The sequence below is a fragment of the Rosa chinensis genome, chromosome 5 (assembly GCF_002994745.2).
Source record: "Rosa chinensis cultivar Old Blush chromosome 5, RchiOBHm-V2, whole genome shotgun sequence".
Classification (NCBI taxonomy): domain Eukaryota; kingdom Viridiplantae; phylum Streptophyta; class Magnoliopsida; order Rosales; family Rosaceae; genus Rosa; species Rosa chinensis.
The window spans coordinates 10,964,731-10,991,266 of record NC_037092.1 but is presented as its reverse complement, the minus strand read 5'-3'; the positions used below and the strand labels follow the sequence as shown (position 1 = coordinate 10,991,266).

The following is a 26,536-nucleotide window of genomic DNA, read 5'->3' as shown; positions in this document are numbered from 1 at the left end:
CTCTAAATCTGGGTTTACAAAAAGACGAAGAATTTAGAGATATATACACAGTGAAGCATTCAAGAAATTTACAAAAAGAAAAAGAGCTTTGGTGATTTCTTCCCTCATCAGCCAAAAGAAAAAAGAAAAAGCCACAGGCTTTCTGGGTTCTCTGTTAGTACGTAGCTATAGTGCTAAACAAAGGAAATAGCTAGAAAGCTCAAAAAGGTAAGAGCTTTCATTTTCCCTTGGCCCAAAATTTACAGAGCTTCTTGTGTATCAGGTAAAATGAGAGAGAAATCTAGCTCAATAATATTATATACATGCATAGTTTGAAATTCTTTCCTGGGTTCTGTGTTAGCTAGAAGCTAAACAAAGGAAATAGAAAGCTCAAAACTGAAAAAGCTAAGAGCTTTCATTAATTTTCCCTTAGCCCAAATTTACAGAGCTTCATGATCTGTATGAGCTAAAATGGGAGAAATCTGATCATGAACAATATTATATAGTTTGAAATGCATGCATTAATTTAACGAGGAAAGAGAGATCCATTAATTTATTACTTTTTTGAGAGACTAACGTTTGCTTATGATGATGATAATGATGATGATGATGCCTACGCCCGGAGAGGCCTAGGTTACTAGTGACTATGAGACTAGTGTATGAGGATTGTGACCTTCCGTTTATATAGTGGAGTTGGGGCTTTCTTTTCCGACCTCGTCCTCGTGAAGAGTTCTATTTACCTTTCTAAGTCCTTTTGCTTCTTCTTTTTCCCTCACATTTCCTTTATTTTTGGTAATTTTTTTGGCTGTCTTCGATTTTGCGATTAACCTTCTGGAATAGTATTGTACCGTTTTGATTTACTGATAATAGTCTTTTTTTTTGTGTAAGTGAGAGATTTTGACTTCGATTCACAAACTAATTATTGTTTATTCTTAATTGATGATGTAATAAAAATAATAATAAAAAACTTACTAGAGATGTTGGTTTATGTCTTTGATAGAAATACTGCGGGTGCTGACAATTTTGTTAGTTATGACTGTAGTGATAAGGAGGCCTTGCCATAGGGCTATCTAAGAATTTCTCCTATAAGAGCAAGTCCACCCGTTGAGGTTGGATAGTCAAGACTATTCACTGTTTTTTGCCTTTTATTTCCACATTTTTTATTGACCAGTTGGATACTGTTCACAAAAAGTCACTATGGGTCACTTTCTGGGTCAATTTCTTGACCTGCCAACTGACATTTGGTGACCTTTTGTGAACAGTATCTGACTGATCAAGAAAAAAGGGTGGAAATGAACGGCAAAAAGTAGTGAATAGTCTTTGACTAGCCAACTTCAACGGGTGGACTTGCTTTAACAGAAGGTATAAATGAAGCATTTTGGTGGACTTGCTCTAACAGAAGGTATAAATGAAGCATTTTGGTTACGTCAACCCATCAATGAATCGCTAGTTAAGATGGTTCAAATAGAGGATTTCTAAGTTCGAAGTTGTTTCTTCCCAGGCCTTTTGCCATCTTTTATACCAAAGAAAAGAAAAGAAAAATGGATGTGCGATTGATTGTACTGTGAAATCGTTTAAACTGTGTAGAGAAAGAGACTCAAATGAACTCATTTCCAAAATCAAATTTCACATTCAGAGAGAGGGAGGGGACAAGTTTATATATTGACAGGTCCTTGCTAAGGATACACGCACCACGTGAAAAATCCAACTTACGTAACACCTAGCTTTAGACAATTGATGAAAGATCAAATTACTTGCTACGAGGTCTGCAAATGAAAACCTTCCCTTCCCTTTTCCTTGAAAAATATAAATAGAGAGGGCGGGGGAGGGAAGGGTACTAAAAAAAGAGAACAGAGATTTTTTACAGGTGGGGAAAAAATTTCATCAGCCCTATATTCAAAAACACTGCCTTTGATGATGTGCGCAAGGCCCTATGAGTGGCTAGGCGCCAACCAACCAGTGTCCAGAATTCAACTTCCCACCCGATCACCCGATCAATGTTGTGGAGTAATGAGTTAGCCCAGTTAAAACCAACTGATCATAAAGAATTTACATTAGTTCCCTTCCTTTTCATCCTTTTTATCCCCTACAGTGGCTGCTGCTTCTTGAGTGCCCTTTGTTCCAACAGCATTTGCTGCAGTGTCAGAAGTGGTTGAATCAGAACTTGGATTCCCATTTCCAGATTCTAAAAGCTCAGAAGGTTTTGAAGTTTTCTCAGCTGATATTTCTGCTTGATGTCCAGCATCAATTTCATCTTTACTCACCAATGGATCACAGGATGGGGAACTTGTCGCTGCATCTGGAGATACCGTTTGAAGTTCACCATTAGGTAGGGCATCAGATGGTTCCCCAGAATCTGAAGTTTCCCTCCATTCAACCCACTCCGGTGGCTTATCAGTTTCACTGGATCCCACTTCTGTAGAATTGTTGGGCACGCTAACTTCTGAATCTTCAGGTTTTGTTCCCGGTTCTGGAGAAGATGTTGCAGTGTCAACCAAGTCATCATCTTCACCAACAATGACATTATCCTCACCACCACCATTGGTAACATTAGCCTCCATGGTATCAGGAGATGGAGAGGTAAGGGATCCAGTTGCACGATCACTGGAAGCCCTATCGTCCTCAAATGCGAACCAGTTGGAATTTGTAAACAGAGAACCACTGCAAGAGCAATGGTAACCATGTCAAGCCAATCAATAAGCCAAAAACCTAAATCAGCATAGCAACACCACTATTATAAGCCTATTAAGTTATTCAACAGGTCAGGCTCCTTGATCACCTACCTTTCCTGGTCATCTCCAAGACGCAGTGAAGATATGACAACTTCAGCAGATTCATCATCAAAGTATACATCCTGCCAAAAGAATATTATAAGGAACCTTCCCATTTACAAACAAGCAATTGTAACTGTTGCAGCTTCTTAAGACCAAAATCCTCGATAGAACAACCACCTAAATTATTAGATCGGATACCTATATATCTATGTTACAGTTGTTACCAGAAAGTACTCGGTCAATACAAAAGTCCAGACATTTGTGCAACATATTACTCCACTTAAAAGCAATTAAAATGGACACTTCTACTAATAACTAGCTAAATGATAGTGTACTATACAGTTTTGGCACTCTAGTCAGTTCCACCATACATGTTGAGAAGATATTGTTATAACTAAATATCTAACAATGAAATTTTATATTCATGGCATTGATAATACAATACCTCATCATCTCGTTCAAGTGAACCCTGGCCCTGAAAAAGAAAAGGACAGTTACTTAGCTAATCAGATGAATGATAAATAAGAATATCTTCATTTTCAAAGTATTCATGGCGCAAAAATGAACAGCAGGAATCAAATGGTTTCAGAGAGTCACCTCATCTAAATCATCATTGCTGTAAAGGCCATATCGAAAAGCCTGGCTCAAGTTATTAGCGAGAGCTGCAACGTCATAATCTCTATCTTGGTAATCATCATCATCACTATCCCTATTTCGATCATGCAAGGCTGTTGGTCGCCTGAAACAATTATTACACCAGTAAAAAGCATGATCAGTAAAATTAGCACCAATAAAAGTATAAAAAAAAAGTGAAATGATAATAGATCACTTACAGTTTCAACCACCAAAAAATGAAAGGCAATAATTATGCTAGAAAAGTAACCAGAACTTTTTTCATGTGGTATACACTAAAAACTATATGTGATTTAACCAAATAATGTAAAATTGCAAATCATGTGAGATGAGAACAGCAACTGCGTTTAAGGCAACCGGAACATACCCACATGCCCACTGATAGACATTCTCCAGTGCATTACGTTTCGATAGAACATTTGTCTGCCAATCAGTCCACTCGCTGTTCTCCTGTCATAATAAGTGGAACTCTCAAAATGACTTTCACAGTGAAAAAGTAGAGGGATTTTTTTTTTCCCTTTTGTTGAATGACTCTAATAAGAAGGGTTTAAATTCTTTCAAATGAATGATAGTTACTGGTTTTTGTCATTAGGGTCAAATACCATCAAGATTGTGCTATTCTGTATAAAGATTATCACTTTTGAGAACTCATTTTAGCTGGTAATAACTGCATGAGTTGAAGACTGGAGATGGATAGAGTTATCAAGAATAAAGGGAATCAATTGAACTAGTATTAACCAACTGTTGAGCATAATAAAGAACAAAAAAGTTGAGCATATCATTTCTCAACTTCAATGACAGTGCTAATGGCAAAAAGAAAACTTGGATATCATTTCTTGATATTCCATACAGATAGCTTACACTCTTTTGATATTCAAGTAAGAATAACAGGAAGAAGGAAGAAAATCAACAGAAAATATAGAGTTTGTGAAACACTCAAACAGCCATCTAAGACTGGGCTTAATCAATAACTAAATGCTTCGCCCCTAATTATTTGTTTAACAAATATTAAGCTATAACGACCAACAAACAAAAATATGCAGAAATAAAAACCTGCAGATATGCCTCAATCTCGCCGTTGTTATTCCCCAGCTGAATGAGTTTATTGGATATACGTGTTAAATGTCCAATATTCCCTATCCTGGGTGCGGGTCTACCCTCAGCAGGAATAGTTGGCTGCAAGAAAGAAAGAAAGAAAAAATGAAACAAACCAATGCTTACACATCATTTTTCACATACAACCAATGGCAAAAATTTAAAAGTACTAAAATATCTGGATATAAGATAATAATTAACAAATTGATGGAAGCGCCACCTTGTCCGAGTCAGCTGACAATGTAGAATTCTTTTCTGCTTGAAGTATTTTTCCAACAAGATCACATCCGCGAAGAAGATGCTCAACAAGAGGAGCATTCTTGCTTTCCAAACATGACACTAATATATTCTCTATGTGGTGATGCACAAAGTTGTTATACGGGTACCTGGAGTTAAATAAACAAGAGAATAAGGCCTCATATGAAACCATTTATTAAATAATTAAGTTAAATAAATAAAAGCTAAAACTTACTTGAAAAACAAGTCTAAAATTCTTTGCACTGCTCCAAGACTAACCAATTCCTTCTCGGCAGCTTCACTACCGACTGTAAGTAATACCGAAATGAACTCTACAATCTGAAAAGTTTTCCATGTTCAGTGTAAGCACCAGAAAGATACAAATATCAGGTACGAATTTAAATTTGGTTATGATCATATCAATTACTGATGTTACAAAGTGATGAAACTTTTTGTGAATATAGTAATGCAGAAAGACATAAATATTTCCTTCCGCACAAAGTGGTTATGGAATGAATCTAAAGTCAGGTTTTAGATATAAATCATTTGAAATCCTATACAATTACAGCCAAGAAATTTTTGGAAGGTTGAGGATAAGTAACACGAAAAAAATCAAATTCTTGAATTAGGATGAGAATCTAGATCAGCCCTTAAAAGCACTCACCTTTAAGCGATGTTTTCCAAGAGGTGGCTGTAACTTGCCATATGTAGTTAACAACGTATTGTCTACTGATGAAACATCCAAGAGTTTCAGCAAATCACCTGCAGGATGGATCAAAAGCAGCATTCAGTTTCTGAAGATAAACCCAAATTCCCATTGCCATAAAAAGGGAAAAAGATTAGCAGTCTGCAACATTCATAAACAAAATTGTTACCTAGGCTCTCCAACATGCCAACAACAGTCTCAGGGTTGGCAGTAACTGCAGATCCATGAGTCATTTGACGTCCATACATATGATATGTTCCCAAAGTTGGCCTCCTAGGGTCTAACAAAGAGATACATACTGACAAAGAGTTAACAAGAACCGATTTTGGCCGAGAGTCCTCCAAAGCATGCCGAAACAATCTTCCTATGAAACTATGTAAAACATGCAAATAAACATTAGCACAGAGGAAAAAGCTACAGTAGAGGTGCTTGAATATTTAGAGTAAACAAAAGAAACAAAAAAATAAAAAACAAATGCTACCTTGGGCTGGAGATTTTAGAAGAAAGTCCAGGTGGAGCAAACCTAGTTATAGCACAAAGCGTCTCTGCTGCATTAGCATGCACTTCAGGAGAATCCTGCAAAACCGTGCTCATAAGAGTGTGCCCATTACCCATTCGTGTTTTGGCACAGCAAAGAAATAATCCTTTGATAGAGACTATGCCAAAACATATAAAAAGAAAGGAAGGGTACATACATCTGTTAAAACTTTTTAAAAAACGAGCAATGCAAAATTGAACATCTTGTACAACTTATTTTAGAATGATATATTGCAAAGCTATCTTTTAATATCGAAGGAAATGGCAAGTTTATGGTTATAACCTAAGTCCTATTCCTCAAAATATTTAAACAAATTTATCAGTTCAATATATACAAATAGAGAAGAAGAAGAAGCTGACACATTGCATAAATATATCACACGCATTTAGCTTATGATATAAATTCATTCACTTACTGAAGAGCTGAACTTGTCCACAATCATCTCTAGCACATCAGTATCTTGTATCCAGTGCATTGCTTCCATATAGTTTGAATACATATGTTCATCAGCACCAACCAGACGTATTAAAACCTGTCAACATAACAAATTGAGTTTTCAAAAACCAGACTGCTTTAGGACAATCAATTAGCAGCAAATAAATACTATATGGCCAAGAATTTTTGCTTATATTACTAAATGATAATCAAGATCTCAAGATTACTATTGGCAACGAATTGCAGAAATTACAAGAACAGAAAAAAGATACCAACAACCCACCTCCATGATTGATGTTATTCCAATGAGGTCAACTAGCTTCTTGACAATATCCTGATGACCCTGGATGCCCACATAAGAAAACTACATCAGCTTAACAATACCTTTAGAAGCAAATAACTGAAAAAGACACACACTTAAGGTACTGCAGCATTACAACAGTCACGAATGGTTAAATCTGCAAGCTGAAATAAGCTTAAGAGGAGACGCTATAGCTCCGACAAGTGATTACATCAAAGAAGAGACGATATAGCTCTTACAAGTGATTACATCAAAGCGAATAGAAACCTATATATAACTAGTCTTTTCAACATATAAGGCACAGACCATACTCCTTTATTAATAAGAAAAAATTAATAATACAAAAATACACACAAGAATAATAGGAGAGCGCAGATAATTTCATTAAATAAATCACATCAACAATGATTTTGAGAATTAAAAATACAGCACATTAGTTGAAAGACTGCCAAAACAGAAAACAATTATTCTCCATCAACGGTTTGACAAGCCACATGGACAGGCAATCCCTTCCAACACAAACAGGTAGCAACTTAAAAAGTTGCATTTGATCTCATTTTGGCCAATTTTATAATTTGTCTACTTTTCCATTCTATCACAAAACATATGCATTTTAAGACATCACAGATTTAATAAAGTAATGCACAAGCACAAAAAACAAATAATGGGTTTACCTGAATATAGTGCAGAAAAGGAACTGCCTTACGCAACAGCAGGCAAACAACAACCTAGGAGGAGCAATTAGGATATATAAGAACCTAGCGGATATGTTAAAACTTTGGACTTTTATATACATTTATAATTTCACATTAGTAAAAGAATATCTCCATAAAATATCAAGATACAGTTAGAAGTTCAAAAAAGTGATACCTTACTGAAGTAGCCAGCCAAGAGTGTGCTATGGGAATGATTTGGTTCCAAAAAGGAGAACAACAAATTCATCAACTGCCAACAAAACATAACCAAATGAATCAAATTTAAACTCGTTATACAATGCTACTTTCAACCAAAAGCAGGGAGATTGAATAGTTGCTGTTTCTAACCTCCTCATCCTCTACCAATGTTTTGAGTATGATATCAACTTCACAAGTAAAAATCTCACACGCAATAAAAGGAAATCTGTGGACACAAGAAATAGCTAAGATCAATCACACGGGAAGAGAAAAGGAACAAGGTTCATGTCATCATGTGCATTCTAAGAAACATACTTGAAAGTTCGCCTCTTTTCAGCATCCTCGGGAGCTTCTTCAACAATATATCGAATGAGTTGCTCCACCTGGACTCTTTCTCGCAAGCTGCAACATACACAACATAGATAAATACACAATTGACATTGACAAATGAAAATGAGCTTTTCACTATATGGAAAAAACAAAATGAACAATGCAAACATTACAAGTACAATATTAGGAAAAGACGACTATAGACGATTCTTTTTTGTTGAGAAAAAAGTTGGGAAAAATGGTGAATTACACAAATTAATTTTGAACTGTAAAAGAGGAAAATCATTCCATCCACATAAAACAAAAATCAAAAGAGCGTTCTTCATAGAGAAATGGAAATCAAGTAAAATCAAACAAAAAGATAAAAATCGATTTATTAGTAAAATCAATTTCAGATCCAAGGCCACAGGTTCTGAAACTTCAGCCATGCAAAGTTTACTCACATATTGAGTAGATTGGTGAGAAAAAAGCACTGAATTAACTCAAATCTACATTCAATTGCACAGAAAATGTAAAGACGTTCACTTCCATCTGGTAAGGAGAAAATAATAAACCAAGTTCTTAGTCTAGGGATTTCAAATCCACTAAGTATCATATCTAGAATTACAAAGCACTGAATTAACTCAAATCTACATTCAATTGCAAAGAAAATGTAAAGATGCTCACTTCCATCTGGTAAAGAGAAAATAATAAACAAGTTCTTAGTCTAGAGATTTCAAAATGCACTAAGTATCATATCTAGAATTACAAATACTTTTAAGGCGCATTCTGAGAATAAAGTGTTCAATTTATTGTTTCACCTCTGAGACCATTAATCTATTGGCACATCTTGATATATAAAAACAAAGCTTCATTTCTGACAAGTGAAAAACAAATAACCCTCTTCTCAATGCACAGTACGCGATAAAAATAGAAACCTTACGGTAACTCACTGTTGAAGCACAATAACTAAAATGAGTCGAAAGAGAAACTAAAATGTGAAAGATACATATAGTTTAGAAATGAAACGATCATTACAAATTGATTAGGCGCCCATTAAGAGCTTTGCATTCTTGAATAATCTCATCTTCATCAAGAAGCTCTTCCAATGTGAAATTATCCTTGTCCAAAATCGTCTCCACCTGGAACATTAAGAAAAATTAAAATAAGAGACAAAAATGCAAAACTTCAATCTACAAAAGTGGTCATAGGACCAAGCATCGGTGACAGGTGGAAACCATTTCCAGCCCTCTAGAGAGGGTCAGGGGGACTTTTAGGGCAACATATATCCATATCCTAATTTTGCAACCCACACTTACACCAACATACATTCAGCAAGTAAGAAAATCAAGAGTATTAACTACCAACTGTCGCTACAAGGAACCACTTAAGCTTCACACAATCATGTCTAATTTAAAACCCACACTAAAGTTAAAGACTCTAAAATTGGATTTCATATCACCACACAATCCTTAATCACCCCTTTTCGCATTACTGTATTGCATTTCATATACATCACTGTAGTCCAACTTAAACCCCTATAAGACACTCTACCGAGTTTTCTAACTCACCTATAACCAACGAAAAAGAACGAAAACCAAACAACTCAATGCCAACTGCTGCAGACTGATTCATTAAAATTATCTTCACTATAAGCACAATTGGTTCTCACTAAACCACTAATCCCAATTCCGGATCCAATGCATTCTTAAAGAAACCACCCCTAGACCATTTTCAAACAACAATTCGATTCCCCAACCCCGAGAATTATCACCCAAGAACACTCCTTGAGATCCAAGATTCCAAATTTCTATTCCTGATCCCACATTTTCACACCAACCACGCACATAATTAACCCCAAATCAACACAAATCCCAAGATTCAATCCAACTACACGAAAACCAATCCATTACGTGCCCAACGGCACAAGCAAAACCAGAAGGCGGTAAAAACGACGTCGGAGAACTCACCGGAGACGCCGTGGACAAGCCGGCCATACGCCAAAACATGGTTGGAATTGTGCCGAACCGAACCGGGGATCCGCGAATCCCGATGAACAAACCCTAGCGCCGCCCCCAATCGAGGAGGATTCAGCAATCGCCGAAGCACCGTGATTGGATTTGATCCAATTAAAAAAAAAAAAACCCTAGAAATTGGAAGATGGGGGATTCGATTTGGATCTAAACGGGAGCGAATAAGATTAGGAATTGAAGCCAATCGCGGAGAAGAGAGGGATATTTGAAGAATAAGAAGAAGATGAAATAGGGACACTATAGAGAGGAGGGTTGAATTATTATATGGCCTCTCTCAAATTTCAATTTTTTTTTTTTCACTTTTTTTGTGTGTGTGTGTTTTTATATAGTAATTTTTTTTTTTTTTTGGCTCTGTGGGTTCTAGAGTCCAAACTCCAAAGTCCACCTCTTTAGATTGCTTTTTCAAGTTTGTGATAGGATGTTTGACCCAAAAAAACAAAAGTTTATGATAGTATTGTTTAAAATGTTTTTGTTGGGTTAAGATTTTAAGACTTTTTTTTTTTGCCCGACTAAACAAGACTTTGTGATAGGATTAATATGTATTTGTTGGGTTAGGATATAAGGTTTTTTGGGCTAGGATATAAGGTTTTTTTTTTGAATGGGCATGGAAAATGCTAGGTTTTGGTTGCTCTTCCTCTAAAGTTGGAGCCTTGGGGGTTTTGTAAGTTAGTTGACCACTTGCTATTTTATTTTATTTTTTTAATAATATTGTCCACTTGCTTGGGGAAGCATTCATTGTGAAATGCCATCACTTTTTCCTTTTTTTGAGTAGTCTAAAATTTTACTCTTCTTTTTTGAGGTCTTTTCCTTCTTGCATCAAAGACTATGAGATTAGCAATTTCCCTTTACCTACTCTCATAACACCACTTGACTATAATTATGAACATTATTGTTCACATAAACTACAGTTTAAATTCTACGATACATTAATGTACAAATACATCAAGTAGACTAAATTTGATATAAAGGTAGATTGACTCTATGAATAAGTAGACTGGCTTGAATTAGTCTATCACTGTATCGAGATAGTCTAACTCTATATTAAACTAGTTTACTTGATGTATAAGTACATTAATGTACAGTGATCAATCCCATCATAGATTAGGTAGTGTTTGACAAAATATAGATTTTTTAGTCAATTCTAATTACTATTGAATTGGGTTTGAAAGCAACTGATAACCTTGAAACAGATAGAACTCGAGGCTTAAATTGAGAGGGCTTAAACTCATGATGACCGCTGCTACAGAACTAAAATGAATCTGAAAGTCGTAATATTAAACCAATGTCATCATAATGTCCCCACTGGTCACTATTCACTACTGGAATTGATGAATTATGTAGTGTCTTTTGACTAAAATAGAACGATCCAATGGGCGGAGGACCCAGAACATTTCAAGCCTGAAAACTTGACTTCACGTTACAACTGAACTTTTGCCTTCTTCTTCATATTAAAAAATGCTGGCCTTCACCTTGGATAAAATTAGATTTAAAGGTTTGCATAGGAGACACGGTACAACAAGAATGCAAGCCAAACTCTCTAACTTTGAACAAAACGGATATTGTTTCACTTCCTTGTCAACTCATGGTAATCAAAATTGGGAGACAAAACATTTGGTACTCTTATGTTTGGAGCTAAAGCTTATTTGTATCTGACGAAAGCTTAAGGGTGTGGATTGCAACTCCATTCTGAGCAGCTGGGATAAGTCCCCACCTTCCCAGACGCGGTTCCTGTAGCAAAAATAATTGATTAGTTAGAAGATGATATTGTTTTCAGAAACTGAACAGTTTTGAAACAATTATGAAAAAAACTGTAGAAAATAGATACAGGAGATAGAATGTTGGTTGGACTTTAAAGATAATACAATACAAAATCAGATCATTTGTGACCAATCAAACACCACTTGCTTTGCCAATTGTAGTCCTTGATAACGTGACCTACTACTACTCATAAGTACACACAACAAGAAGGTACTCGAACAGTAGACTCTGCCAGAGCTATTCTGTTTCTTTCAAGTTTCACGTGCTCGTTTGAAGTTCAATCTTAAAAATGATTTATTTAAAAAAAGAAAAAAAGGAATAGGGAGGTCACCTTTCCGACTCCTGCAACTAGAAAGCCTCCAGATTTTGCAATAGCTAAAGAATTAACAAATCCAACCTGCAAGAATATTGAGGGAAGTAAAGAAGCTTGTAAGTTTTGATTAACAAGAGGTAATCAAGGGTTACTACTTAAGGCTTTGACATACCACGGGGAGACTGTGTAAGGGCTGAATGGCATTGCTCTCACTTTCAATAGACCATAAACGAACAAAGCCATTACCAGCTCCTGATGCGGCAAGGTCACTGCCTCGACAAGAAGTGACTGAACTGATCCAAGAATATGTTGATGAACAATCATAGCTTTCTGTACAGCAGAAATCAATACCATGCCATTAGAACCAAATAGTACATATCATCGCTACATTGACAAAACTGAACTCTGATTTCTGAGGTAAAAGGAGTCTCCACAGTAAAACTTCGAGCTAGCCAGATTAAACTTACCTATGTGACCATTGGGGACTCTATCACCATCCTTCTGTTCAACATCTTTGTGTGCAGCTAACAAAGGATGAGCATTCTTAACTATGCATACAGGCTTCTTTCGCAGCATGGTCCAAAGCTCAACACTTCCATTATCAGAGCCGGATAAGAATTCATCATTGCTAATAAAAGAACAACACTCCAATGAGCATGCAGGGGCACGGAATACTAAACGCGACTCCTCTGGAACCTATTACAGAGCAACAAAAGATTGTATCTAATTAAACATATCATTTAGAAACACCAGAGTATCTCAAAACATGATACTGAAAGAAAGCATGTGAGTATTCAAGGATGTCCATCAAATTTTTTCAACTTGCTACTACAAAAGAAATGCGACCCTAGTTTATAATAAGCTAGAGTTTCCTAAATGATATTTTGGTGGTTGTAGAAATGTCTACAACCAACATTTCCCCATACCAAAAATATGAATGGTGAAAAATAGTAGCTTTGATTAGTGTGATTTATCTAGATTTAATGTTTTATTTGGAAGCTTTCCCTAAACGCATAAAGGATCTACTTCTTACCTTGAATAACATCATGCTTCGATCATGTCCAACAGTCAAAAGCCGTTCTTTCCGTAGGCAATCCATAGATAATACTTCACCTTGGTGACCATATAATGTATTTATGTAAGTTCTGTCTTCTGCATTCCATATCTTAACTGTTCGATCATATGAACCAGAAAAGAGTTCTGAACTCCCTTGCCTGAAAGTTAAACATGATACAGGTCCCCTGTGACCCGGAAAAGCCTGTTTAAAACAGACAAACCGTGAATTAGAAAGAAATGCGTTCAAAAGTATTCTTTGGAGACATTTTATATCAAAAACCACACAAAACTAACATTCTATTAAGTGCATTTAACATGGAAATAAAACACAGCATATGATCCCAAAAATGAGTCAGCTTAGAGATATCATTGCTTTAGCAACAGAAAAACAAGTACTTTCTGTTGGTTGACTAAAGACATTCTTTTGTTATGATGTAAAGGTAAAATAAAATAAGCAAAAACTACAAATAGACATGTAAGTTGGGACACGGTGCATATAAGCCAATGATACAGACTCCTCACCGAATGAGAGGTCACCTTCATTCCTCAAACCTACTGATTCATGGGTCATTGACACTCCAAAACCTCATAAGAATCTTAATATCTTTATTCGTATTTTATAACCAGCAAACAAATAATCAATTATAACTACCTGAACATGCTGTCTGGTACGAGTATCCCACAAATGAATATGGCGATCTAATCCTCCACTTGCCAAATACCGACCATCAGAACTAACTGCAAGGGCTAACATTTGTTTGCTATGCTTTGTAGCTCTACCTAGTGGATCCTTGACCCCGTGGGACTTCAATACTTCGTCACTGGGCCACTGATACTTCTCTTTCTTCCCACTATCTACATCCCAATGCAAAATCGCGCCGTCCTTAGATGCTGAAAAACCTCTGCCATCATCATCAGAGAGAACCACTGCAGTGACAGATTGGCGATGCTTCACTAATATCCGAAACTCATCAGTAGCTTCTGGCTTCTGAACCCTAAAAATGAAGAAATTAAACATCATGGTTCACGAATCAATAGATGAAATAGTAGAATGCAATTGCTCTCCATTCTACATCAAAATAATCACTAGAGCCATTTCATGATCAAACTCTGTACTTCACATAAAAATGAGGTGCAGGAAGCAAAGATCTTCAGAACGCACAATATAAACACTAATTCTTCCAGTTAAAATGTCGACAACAAGATATGTAAGCTAAAAACCTGACGCTAGTATCTGATCAAAATGCACTTCATCAAAACACAACAGGATCTCAATAACAATCAAAATGCCACTATAGATCCAGTTCTGACACAAAACCATCTGATCAAAATTCAAATCAAAACCGGAAGTCCTAAAGCTCACAACTTTGCATCTCAAAAACAATCAAATGCCACTACACACTGATCCAATCTGACACTAAACAACACCATACTAAGCTAATCACACACTAACAACCACATCGAAAACAAAATCCGTCTCGAAAATTAGAAATTGAAAACTCTAGCAATTGCATAAGAAACGGCTTAATACCTAGAAGCAATGGAGCGGCGGAGGCGGCCGCTGTCCTGGAGCTGCTGCTGCTGCAAAACCTTGGCGACAAGCGAGTCTCTGTCGCCTTCCTTCTCGCTGTCGTCATCGCTATCGTCATCCTCGTCTTCCTTCTTCTTCCTCTCATGCTCTCCAAGCCTCTTCAGATACTCCTTCGTCAGCCTCAGCTTCTTCTCCCCGGGAGTCTCCTCTATAATCTCCTCAGCCGCCTCCTCCTCCTCCTCCTCGCCACTACCGACGGCGTCGTTTCGTTCATCGTCGGACGACTCGTCGCTCCGAATGTCCTCGTCGTATTTGAGCCGCTTCTTGGATTCGTTGGTGAAAAATGGGTCTTCCTTGAACGACTGCCTCTTGCCTTTTTTGGCTCCTCCTCTTCCGCCCTTGGGAGCTGAGCCTCCCCCGCCGCCGCCGCCTCGCTTCTTGTTTCTGTTCATCGGAGAGGGAAACAGTTGGTGCTGGTTTGCTAGGGTTTAAGTTTCAGAGGGTTTAAGAATCGGACATCAAAAATACAAAAACTACTTTAGGGTGTTTGACTATCGGGTCGTGGGTTAAGGTATCCAAATCCACAGGTCTTACCCGATCCGATTTGTCCAAAATGTCTTCTTTTTTAATTTATCTTTTATGGAAAACAAAATACAAAATCCTTACTCTGTTTTAGAGAAACGGAATTGAGATTTCTTATTGATAATAGAGGCCTCTTTATATAGAGAATTACAAGGTATAGAATCCGAACCATACAAGGAAAGGTAATTATACATTGAATAGGAATATCTACATCCTTCTAAACCCTATTACCACTAAGTCAAGTAACCTAGATTTACTTGAACATACTCAAGTTAGTCGAAACAAATAGTTCTACTGAGAGAGGAAAGGATAGAGTGCTCCCTCAATTTCGAGGGCCCTAAAGTTGTAAGGGCGTGTTCGTTTCTCTCAAATTTTTGTGTAGAATGTCATTTGTAGAACGAGTTAGAAGCCTTGCTTCAAATCCAATGCCAAGAAGTTTAAGGACTTCTTCATGCACCCAACAATTTCATCAGTACACCCAACAGACCAAAGTCTTTTACTATACATATTATGACGTGACATTTGATATGATAGACGAATGAGAATCACATCGATCTCCCGTGTGAGGACATAATCTGACACTTGGAAATGCAAATATCATATGAGTCTATAATTATTATAAATTTTTAATTAGAGCCTTTAGTATGACATATAATGGCTAAGATGATGTCATGTAACATGAAACATTAACACATCATGTGCATATTAGGCAGTGTTTCGATAAGGAATTATATTTGGGGGAGATGACATTTTACTGGGATTCTAATATCCCTCTCCACATGTCCCCTGTTTGGCAAAATGAGGTAAAGGGATTTAATTTTATCGGGATTTTAACAGAGAACCTGAACACGGAATTTTATTTAATAGAGTCCCTCCGTCAGACTCCGCCTCCATAGGCGTAGCCTTCAACTCCTCCCGACGGTGCAAACCTCACGATTTCTTCATGGCTTTTGTCTTTCTCCCTAGCTAATCTCTATATTGTATATTTGCCATGGGCTTTCGTTTTCTAATTTTATTATAGGGTTTTGTCCTAGTTTGATGTTGTTTGAGATCTCGAGCAATTTCTTCCCTAAAACTATGAAATGTATAAAGTTAAAAAGCAATTTTCTCAAACAAATATAGTATATAACAATCTCTCAAAGTAAATTTCAACCTGAAAATGTATCGAGCATAAGCAACTCCTTTTGAAATGTTCACACACTTCAACTCAGACAAAAGTAGTTAACACCAATATCATACAAAACTACAGATGATACAATATTTATCTCTATGCATATTGAATAAAGATCTTGAGAAATTTCCTATACATATACGTTAATGTGGATTAGTTCTGGGTTCCAGTAACCCATTCATCACCTTTTACAGAATACAGTTACAAAGTACTACAAAATCAGCAAGCATATTGGAAAAATTATCAAAATGGGACCGCAAGAAATTTCTTTAGAACATCTAAATTTTCTTCAGCAACCTAAAAGAATTCATATATGAAGAATGTCGGTTGGTTTCCTAAGAAAGCCGGGTGAGCCTAAGGGGGAAGATGGCTTCCCTGGTCAGTGGCATTGCTAGTGTTGCTGAGGTAGAAGGACCCGCTAGTGCTCAGAGGTAGCATCTCCTTCCGCGTCTCGCCGTTTCTTCTTTCCCTCCCCATGCCTTGACCGCCTCGGTGCCTCATCTTCACTTTCACTGTCATCATTCCTACCATTGTTCCCACCACCATAATCTTCCTGGTACGATTTTGATGATTGCTGATAATGGGTCTCATCATCTGGTCCACCGGCCTGCATCTCTTTGCCATGGCCTGATCCTGCACTATACCTCTCATTTCGATCATTGCCAGCTCCCCTTGGATCTCTCTTCTGCAACCGGTTATTGTTTTGAGATGATGGTGGTGGGTGTGGGGGGAACATTGGCGGCATACCACCTGGACGACCACCTCGGGCTGGATTTGCACCTCCAACCCCCATCCCTCCCATAAATGGTCCACGTCCAGGACCCATCATCATCCCATAGGGACCAGGTGGAAACATACCACCGGGTTGTGAAGGACGCCCACGAAACATCATGCCAGAATTGGGCCCATTAAAATCACCGGAAAACCTAGGACCATATGGATTGAAACCCCGAGGGCCCATACCAAAAGGATTTGGCATAACAAATCCATCAGGTGTAACCGGTCCATATGGCATTGCATCTGGACCCATCATTCCAGGGGGGAAACCCTGCATCCCAGGCATAGGTCTGCCACCTCTTCCTCCTAGTGGCATATGAGGGGGCCACATACCTCTGCCCCTTCCTCTGTTCTCATTTGCTCCACCAGGAACTTGGTAGTCTTCCTCGTCGTCACTTTCTTCCTCTTCCTCTTCTTCATTGTCCTCAAATGGGACAATGTCTGGGTTCTCGCCACCATTCTCTGGATTGACTCCCTTTGCCTTTTCTTCTTCTCGTTTTGACTCTGCTGCAATGGAGATTGCCTGTAAAGATGAAGATAAACTGATTCAGACCCAAAGAGTTCTCACCATCTAATAAAACATAGGATGGACTACGCAAACCAAATCTTGTCCCCCCGCCCCAATATACCATGTCAAATCATCAAGAAGGATGCACATAAGTTTCAGCATTTGGGAAAAATAGAGATAATCACATTAGTTAAAATTACAAAAGTAATTAACAGTAAATAATTTTGCTCTCCTACTGTTTCTGGTAGAGGGGAACAATTTATCGAATATGAAAAATTTAGCATACCATAAGTTCACTATCTGGCTCAAGATAAAGCAAGGATGCCAACTGCTCACCAATGGAGGGCTCTAGCTCTTGACAATCTCTGCTTATCTGCAAGTGCATAACCACAACAATAAGATTACAAGCTGATTTTATTCTGCTTAATATTATAACTACTACAGGAACCAAAATGCATATCTAGAATAAAAATGATCGCAAATTAAAAAGCACGGTCAGACAGCCTTATGCGGCTATTATAATAGTATCTTATGACATACTTTCACTTAAGCTCAAGTGGTGCATCAAAATTTAGATCCATCTGGAATAAAAAAATTCTCTTTGAACCTTGTATACTATTTTTCTTCTCAGTAATGGTGAAAGCAGAAACAAAAATGCAAGAGCAGAAAGGTGGTGGGGGAAGCAGAAGCATGTTTCACTTGATTGAATTACAGACAAGCCACTACCTACTAATACGTGCTGAAAACCACGACAGAAAAAAAAAATTGGGTGACCTCACAATTAGACAAGGCAGGACACACTAAAACTACTTGTGTTAATGTGGTATTAAGTTCAGAATATACCTTCACTGGTAAGTTCTCATTGTATGGGTTCCTCAAGTGACGAGTTTTGTGAAAGGACAATTCACATAGCTGCAAAAGAAAACCTAGAATTAGTCATCAAATGAAATTATTGGTTTGTCCATGCACATAATTTAAAGAGCTTCAGGTTCTATTATGCTTGTTCTAGTTCCAGATGATTCCTTACTGGACCTTAGCTCACGCAGCTCATAGATGAGAGTTGGTTATTAATAATTCAATTCACTCTTACCATTAAAACAAGAACTGAAATCTTGATTTCAACCCAACAATAGGAAGTAAAAAAACAAAGACAAAATAAGAATGACTATTAAAACCCAAGCCTCAAAAGAACAAAAATAATTATTTTTTATTAAAACCAAGCAGGCACCTTCATCAAAGTATACCAATTTAATTTTATTGCTAATTTTGGTATTGGCTCCGCCGGGGGGGGGGGTGGGGGTGTGTACTTGCAACAGGGGAAAAAAAATAAAGAATCAGAAAGAGGTTGCAAATTCCAGAACATCACACAGAAACTTTGTAAATAAGTTCAACTAAAAGAATACCTTTAACCATTTGACAGAGAAATTACGCCCATAATGTGCAGTTCCATGTGCATATTTCCAGTTCCCTCCACTAACAGACCCACCAATTCTGGACATCATCTTTGCACAACCCTGACAAAGCATATACATAAGTTTAGTTCTACTACATCCAGTAGAGCAGTAGAGTAAAATAGGAAAAGAAATCACTTGATAAAACAAAAATTAGTAAGCTATACGAAATCATTATAATCCAATTTGCAAACCTACCTGGAAATGTCGAGTCCGGTTGACTGAGAAAATTAAAATGACATTTTCTGCAGAGTCGAAAGCTTCATTAAGTTTGGATTCATTGCTCCTTTGAGTTGCCCATACTCCTTGTTGTACGGATAATTCCAAATTTTCACGGTTGCAACTTTTAACAATAAAATACCTAAAGTTCCATGTTAGAAATAAATAAGTCGTTTCAATTTCATAGACAGGTGAATAAATTGGGGAAAAGATGAATACAGAAACTGCCTACAGATTCCTTAGATTGGAAGCATAACAAGATGCCAATATATGAATAAACATTAAATTTGTGTAAAAAAAAATCATTTACATTTCTCCAGCAAGCATTAACCAAAGTACATAATCACTACACCAAAAAGGTTTGCCACAACCTTGAATTCAGAAACTTAGTATTTTAATAGTAATGAGGAAATATATTAGCCCATAAGAGGGTGAATAGTTTAAACATTAATGATAATAGTCCTCTACGGAAGTTAAAAATAATATTCCATAGCCGCATGTGATAAGAAGCATTAAATAGAACCTGGTTGTAGCACCTAAAGTGAAAGTAAGTGTGAAATATATTGGATATTACATATTTTAAACAGATTATTATTATTATTTCCTGTAGCTCCCAGGAAATTAGGTCTCACTGTATATAGCCTTTCTCTGGAGTGGAATACTTCTATTGGCCAGTTTTTCTGGATATAATGAAAGAGTAAAAGCAATAGAAAAGGATGGAATTCATCTTCCAATCCCTTAGAACAATTAGGTCAGAAACTTATTTCCGAGCAACAACCCATGCTGTGCAGAAATCATAGCAAGAAAGTAAACTACATGAGAAAAAGAAATATCCATAACTCACATGGTCAAATACAAATAGTACAAAGTGTGTATTATAAAATTAACTACTATAGGTCTAAAGAAAGCTAGATACAGCTTATGGAAGTAGAGAGAACTTGTTTGGGATACTATCGATCAAACAATTTACCTCACATGATAATGTCCAAAAAAGAACACAAAACTGATTTACATAACCTAATAAAAGACCTTGGGGCTCTGAACACACCTAGATATTCCTTGAGGCAAGGGCAATGCAGCTCTATTTGCCTGACTAGGCAGGCCATTGGGAATACTCTGTGCCTGAGTCTGGCCAACCTGTTGTTGTGTTTGCTGAAATTGTTGAGGCTGCTGGACATTAGCAGACTCTGCTGCTGAAGGTCTTATAACCACTTGATTGAATGAATTGGGGACTTGTGCGGGCTGAGATCTATCAGGTTGTTGGGGAAAACCACCATTCCGTTGTTGGAAAAACTTATTCGAGTTGTTGTAATTGTACGAATTCAAATGCTGAATCTTCTGAAGGACTTCTTCCACAGGGGGTGGAGGTCCAGGAAGCTTTGCATGTCTATACCGGCAATCAGGACCATTTGGACAAAAACCTAGCTTGTACCTGCAATGACAGAATCCTTCCATTAGACCACACACCTTTGTTCAGTAAAATTGATGGTTGAATCACTCCGGAACTGAAATAATAATTAGGCCAAACAAGAACTTTAAGATTATCTCATTCCTTCTACAGCCAACCTCATAATACTTAAACTACATTAAAGCCCCAGTCTGAATCTATACAAAGTAACTTTGACTACATACAACAACATATTAGTCTGATGCCAACACCTTAAAAAATTCATCGAAACAAACAATAACCTTTACTGTATCTAATCTGCTATCTCCTCACTCAACTCCGTATAAAGCCTGACCGCATTGCCATAAAGTCTATACCGACAATTGTTGCCCAACCACAAACCCCTTTACACCGTAACATGGCCTCCCTAAACCCTAATAGTTAAAAGTAACCCCCTTTGATTTCAAATTTCCTGTATTTCCCAACTACACCTCAACACGTATACCTACGCATATGATCCCCAAGATCAATAACCAAACTTGTAACGCAATAACTAATAATCACAGCAATTCAATTCTTACAAATCAAGGCTCCAGATTAGAATAAGCTAAACTAGACACCAAAATCAAGCAGCAAATATGAAGATGAAAAATGGGGCGAGTATATATATACATATACATACATATTACACTCTTTAATGTCCTCGTTGGTGTGCTTATAGACGCAATCCTGCTCCCTACACTCGCCGTACATACGGAAGAAGCGGCACACCGGCATGCGCGACTTGTCGTATTGGTGAAGGAAGCCGCAAGCCTCGCCCTTCATACAGAGGCTGCGGAGCCAGTGACGACACACCGTTTGCCGGAAGCTCTTCCGGCCCGAGGGGTTGACATTCGGGTCGGGTTGTGGCGCGGCGGAGGCCTGGTTGTTGGACTGCGCGACGAGGGAGTCGGACTGGATCGGGGCGTTGGAGGCCGGGCCGGTGTGGATGGGTCCGGCGCCGGCGGTGGCGTCGAGGCCGCCCTCGAAGTCGAAGTTGAGGACTCCATCTGAGTCCTCCATTGCTGGAATTCAATGAGAATTTGAGGATTTGGGGGGTTTTGTTAGGGTTTCGGAGAATTAAAACGACGAAGAAAATATGCGTTTTGGAATAGCCTGGAATGAAGAAGAAGAAGCAGAATGAACTGAAGAAGGGACGAAGAAGAGGAGAGAACTAGAAAAGGGTTCGGGCTTAAAAGACCTGGGTATCTGTCCCGGGTTTGGGCTCAGAGTGTTATTACTATTTCCCTTTTTTTTCAACCGACCTAAAATTGTAAAGGAAAAGTTTTACGGCTGTCTATTTCTATTAGTAGACTTGTAAATAGATCGGATTTGGATTGGATCAACCTAAATCTAAATTCGTTTAGTTAAAAAAAATTTGATCCAAAACCGCTCCGTTAACCCGGCAGATCATTGATAGCTCCATCCAAATCTGTATCCGTCGGATTAACGAATACCCAATCCTCTAATCCGACCAGTTTATAATTTCAATTATTTTAAAATTTTAAATAGTAATGTTATGTTTATATCATGATACCACATAAGATATTAATAAAATATTAAAACAACATGAAAAGTATCACCAAAAGTAGAATTACATTATTAAAATTCTTATTGCTTCTTGGAATCTTGGGTGATGGACTGTCCCTTCGATTTCTGCAAAAAAATTATATAAGAAATTTATCGTATTTTATATTTTATATTTTTTAAAAATAATATTTTATTATTACAAAAACAAGCCGGATCATTAACGGATCGGATCGACCTAAATCCGTATTTGATCCGTTAAATAAACGGGTTAACGGATTTGGATCATTAACTGATCAACAGATCAAAGTTTTAGATCCAAACCCGTCCAATAGCCATGGATCTGGAGCGGGTCCGGATCAAAATCCGGTCCATTTACATGTCTATCTATTAGTGTAAGTGCATGTCGGTGCTCTAAATTCATTTTCATAATGTATAAAATAGAGTTAAAGTTGAGCCGCCGTGAGTTATGGTTAGTTATTTTGGCGTTGTAATCATACGGTTGGGTCGTTGTTTATATATACAAACTTGGAATGTCAGTTTTTGATACGTTTGTTCTTTAACACAACTATGTAGTTTTTTAAAACTCTAATTAACAAACCTCTCTTTTTCTACAATAAAAAAACATATGTTTGTTCTTTAACACAACTATGAGGTTATTAACAACCCTCTCATGAGAGAGGGCGATGAGTTCGTCCTTCTCTCATTTCTTAAAAATAATAATAATAATAATAAAAAATAAAGCCAAACAACAACAACAAAAAACTTCAGTTGGTAGTCTTCTCTCTCTCTCTATGTGTGTGTGTAAAATACACACATATAGAATTGAAGCTTAGTGAGTTTTCTATATATAATCTTGTCTGCAGCATTGCCTAATTTCTTTGCCGCAGTAAAATTGTTCTACTACAAATTTGTTTCTATTATTGCAGTTCATAATCCAGAACGGTTACAAATATAAATTCTTAATAGAGGCATCTCATTGAATAGTATATAAATTTGCTAATTGAAGCCTTGCCAAAATGCTAACTTATAAGCACAGGAAGTTAGGAGAATATTATTCTTATGTGCTTTAGAACTGGTGATGTCTTTTGTATGTTAGATTTTTAATATTAAAGAGATGGAGAGATTATTTTTCACCTTTCTTGGAGCATGAGGTTAGAAGCCTCAGGGCACCTAACTATAAACTCATAGGAGTTGGATATTATTTCTACCAATGACCTGACTATGTGTACTTATTTCAAGTGAATAACTTGATCTGATCAAAATCATTAGAAATTACAAGGAAGTTTATTATGACACACACAATCTGAAATCATATTTCAAAGAAACTCATAAGCGAATGATGCACAAACTCATGGTGGTGACATCTCTATATCTGTCCATCCTGGATAAGGGTTTGAATGATATCTTTGATATTGTACATGCTGGCTCGCTTTCACTGCACATATATCTAAAGTGTAGGTGTAGATAGAGCACCTGAAAACAAATAAGAAGTATGGAATTTTGATGGTAATTTGATTGCTTAATTTTCAACCTGGTGTAGCTGTATCCGCAAATCATATTATGTGTTTATGACTACTGGTGTCTTAACAGGGGGCTGAATAGAATTGATGCTGAGACAAAGGGACCATTTCAATGGTGCAACTAGATACCAGGAAGAGTGCAAAACCACATTCTGCGCAGAATGTAGTGAGGTTATTAGTGGTGTCTTTGCTACAAAGGATCCAGATGTTCACCAAGTTGATTGCCCAATGTTAGAGTATTTTCCTAAGGTTGATAGAAATGTTTAATATGTGATAGGCAATGCATAATTTCATGACCAATTTTCTACTTGGTGTAGTTGTTCAAGATTTCCTTGTTGGTGCAGGTAGATACCTGGAATAGTGCAAAACCACATTCTGCGTAGAATGTAGTGAGGTTATTAGTGGTGTCTTTGCCGCAAAGGATCCGGATGTTCACCAAGTTGATTGCCCAATGTTAGAGTATTTTCCTAAGGTTGATAGAAATGTTTAATATGTGATAGACAATGCATAATTTCATGACCAATTTTCAACCTAGTGTAGATGTATCCGCAAATCATATTATGTGTTTATGACTACTAGTGTCTTAACAGGGGGCTGAATAGAATGGATGGTGAGACAGAGGGATCATTTCAAGATTTCCTTGTTGGTGCAACTAGATACCTGGAAGAGTGCAAAACCACATTCTGCGCAGAATGTAGTGAGGTTATTAGTGGTGTCTTTGCTGCAAAGGATCCGGATGTTCACCAAGTTGATTGCCCAATGTTAGAGTATTTTCCTAAGGTTATAGAAATGTTTAATATGTGATAGACAATGCATAATTTCATGACCAATTTTCTATATGTAAACATAAGAACAATTGTCCAATAAAAAACATTAGAGTTGAACCGCGGCTTGTCACTATTTTTTATTCTGGCGTTGTATTAGATACAGTTGAATTTTTGTTTATATCTACAGACTTCACAATTGAAAATTCAATTGGTCTGACTCTGTCTTTACAATCAAGAAAGGTATAACATTTTGGTTGATTAGTTTTCTCCCATTATTCATATATCATTATACAATATACACAACATAAAGAATGGTAGATTGCCATATATATATATATATATATATATTGTTACTGATATAGCATTATAGTTGGATCCATACAACCATTTTCTTTTAAAGAAGAAGAAGAAAAAAACAATTAATCTACCAAAAACATCATAAGGTCTCCCTTGATTCCTGGGTCGAGGTTTGGGCTTGGGTCCTCCTTTTGCGCCTGGCCTGGGTTGATCTCTTTATTTCTGCTTTTATCTTTATTTATTTTAGTTGGTTAGTGTCATCTCGCCTTTGGCGTGTAATAAGTACCTACATATATTTTGTAGGGAGAGTCGGGGTACATGCCTGTGTGTGCACTCTAAGTGCCTTGTCTGCCCTAGCGAGGGGACGATCTATTGTTAAATGGTCGTAACCTCCTAGTGGCAGAATGAAACTAAGTGTCGTCAGATCTGTTTTCCGGCGACAACATAGTAGGAAAGCTGTGATTTTGGTATTTATGTTTCGTTGTAATCGAGTTATCTTTCCGTTATGTCACCGCTTTGTCAAAGCAAATAGAGTAGCCAATAGTGCACTCTTTGCTAATTGGTGCTTGTTAGAATACATGTATTTTGTAGAGTCTTCTGATATTATTTCAGGACGTGCTCTAGATGCTTCTTGTAATTAGGGGTTTAGGCTCAATGTCCCCCCCTTGTATTCGACAGTTTCATTAATCAAGGCTAGAGGGTAGCCGCACCAAGCCCTCATTTCAAAAAAACAAAAAAACAAAACAAAACAAAATAAATACCAGTAAATCAATCCATTAGAATCAATCAGAGTCCATATAGAATTTAAACAATATGTGGATTAAGTAAATCCATGGATTATATAAACTCAAACAAAATCTTTTAAAATGTGAATTGAATACACCCTCCTAAAAGAACTGCAAGTCTTTTTTCCCCCTTTTTGTGTCTTTACTAGTAATTTAACATGAGTTGACAAAGTCAACTATAACTTGAAAAAAAAATAAAGGTCCGATCCATATGTCAATTTTGGAAATATGAATAGAAGCTCCCAAAATGTAAATGTAAAAAGTTACAATGCGGTTCATTTATATTAGTGTAAGTACACATCGGTGCTCTAAATTCATTCCTGTAATGTATACAACAAAGTTAAAGTTGAGCCGCCTTGAGTTACAATTAGTTATTTTGGCGCTCTAATAATACGATTGCGTCCATGTTTATATATACAAACTTGAAATGTCAATTTTTGGTACATTTATTCTTTACCCAAGATTATATCGTCTTTTGAAACCCTAATTAATGCGCCTCTCTTTCTCTACAATCAAGAAACATATAAGATCTTCAAATTTATTGATTGTCAGACAAAGAATATTGTGGAACTCTTGATTCTCTATATTTGTCTTTTAGTTAATCAGTATCTATTTTTGTGGTTCCAGGTGCTAAAGATGAATTGAATGCTTAGAAGACTTGGTAGCAGCTAGTGGTTGCATCGGCGTCCCCTAGAATAAAAGTTCAAGTTTATTGTTGAAAATTGTTCTAAATTTTAGAATGGAGCTTCCACTACCTTTGGTCTTTGAATGAACTAGAGTGTATTTTGAAGTTTTTCTTTACATCAATTTGACCTAATAAAAGTACAGCTTTCACCTCTAAATTTTGGGGCGTGACAGTATGCCACTACATGAAAAGCTTCACTCTTATTGATGAAATGCAATACCGAAGTA

The 26,536-nt window shown here is 37.0% G+C and overlaps 3 protein-coding genes across 4 annotated transcripts; all 3 read right to left on the bottom strand.

Moving 5' to 3' along the window:
• Window positions 1-1,581: 1,581 nt before the first annotated feature.
• Window positions 1,582-10,224, bottom strand: LOC112164639 (serine/threonine-protein phosphatase 6 regulatory subunit 3). 2 transcript variants are annotated; one of them, XM_024300905.2, is made up of 20 exons: window positions 9,871-10,224; window positions 8,939-9,042; window positions 7,907-7,993; window positions 7,742-7,817; window positions 7,569-7,643; window positions 7,373-7,426; window positions 6,681-6,740; window positions 6,378-6,494; window positions 5,906-6,000; window positions 5,594-5,796; window positions 5,383-5,480; window positions 4,954-5,057; window positions 4,702-4,867; window positions 4,440-4,562; window positions 3,754-3,836; window positions 3,351-3,492; window positions 3,199-3,228; window positions 2,763-2,833; window positions 2,244-2,640; window positions 1,582-2,113 (listed from the first exon to the last, which is right to left on the bottom strand). In XM_024300905.2, the coding sequence occupies exons 1-20, from the start codon at window positions 9,907-9,909 to the stop codon at window positions 2,066-2,068; spliced, it is 2,172 nt and encodes a 723-aa protein (XP_024156673.1). In that variant the 5' UTR covers window positions 9,910-10,224; the 3' UTR covers window positions 1,582-2,065. The 2 variants fall into 2 exon arrangements, with proteins under 2 accessions (XP_024156673.1, XP_024156672.1); XM_024300904.2 differs by having other exon boundaries at window positions 1,582-2,640; window positions 9,871-10,223.
• A 1,120-nt stretch (window positions 10,225-11,344) lies between these two features.
• LOC112168451 (U3 snoRNP-associated protein-like EMB2271) lies at window positions 11,345-15,098 on the bottom strand. The gene is made up of 7 exons (XM_024305571.2): window positions 14,592-15,098; window positions 13,713-14,055; window positions 13,038-13,262; window positions 12,472-12,700; window positions 12,177-12,334; window positions 12,023-12,088; window positions 11,345-11,661 (listed from the first exon to the last, which is right to left on the bottom strand). The coding sequence occupies exons 1-7, from the start codon at window positions 15,041-15,043 to the stop codon at window positions 11,566-11,568; spliced, it is 1,569 nt and encodes a 522-aa protein (XP_024161339.1). The 5' UTR covers window positions 15,044-15,098; the 3' UTR covers window positions 11,345-11,565.
• Window positions 15,099-16,423: 1,325 nt separating this feature from the next.
• LOC112164992 (30-kDa cleavage and polyadenylation specificity factor 30) lies at window positions 16,424-21,935 on the bottom strand. The gene is made up of 7 exons (XM_024301370.2): window positions 21,369-21,935; window positions 20,348-20,731; window positions 19,279-19,441; window positions 19,033-19,143; window positions 18,473-18,541; window positions 17,916-18,002; window positions 16,424-17,644 (listed from the first exon to the last, which is right to left on the bottom strand). Exons 1-7 carry the CDS (start codon window positions 21,746-21,748, stop codon window positions 16,763-16,765), a joined length of 2,076 nt encoding a protein of 691 aa, XP_024157138.1. The 5' UTR covers window positions 21,749-21,935; the 3' UTR covers window positions 16,424-16,762.
• Between the last annotated feature and the right edge of the window lie 4,601 nt (window positions 21,936-26,536).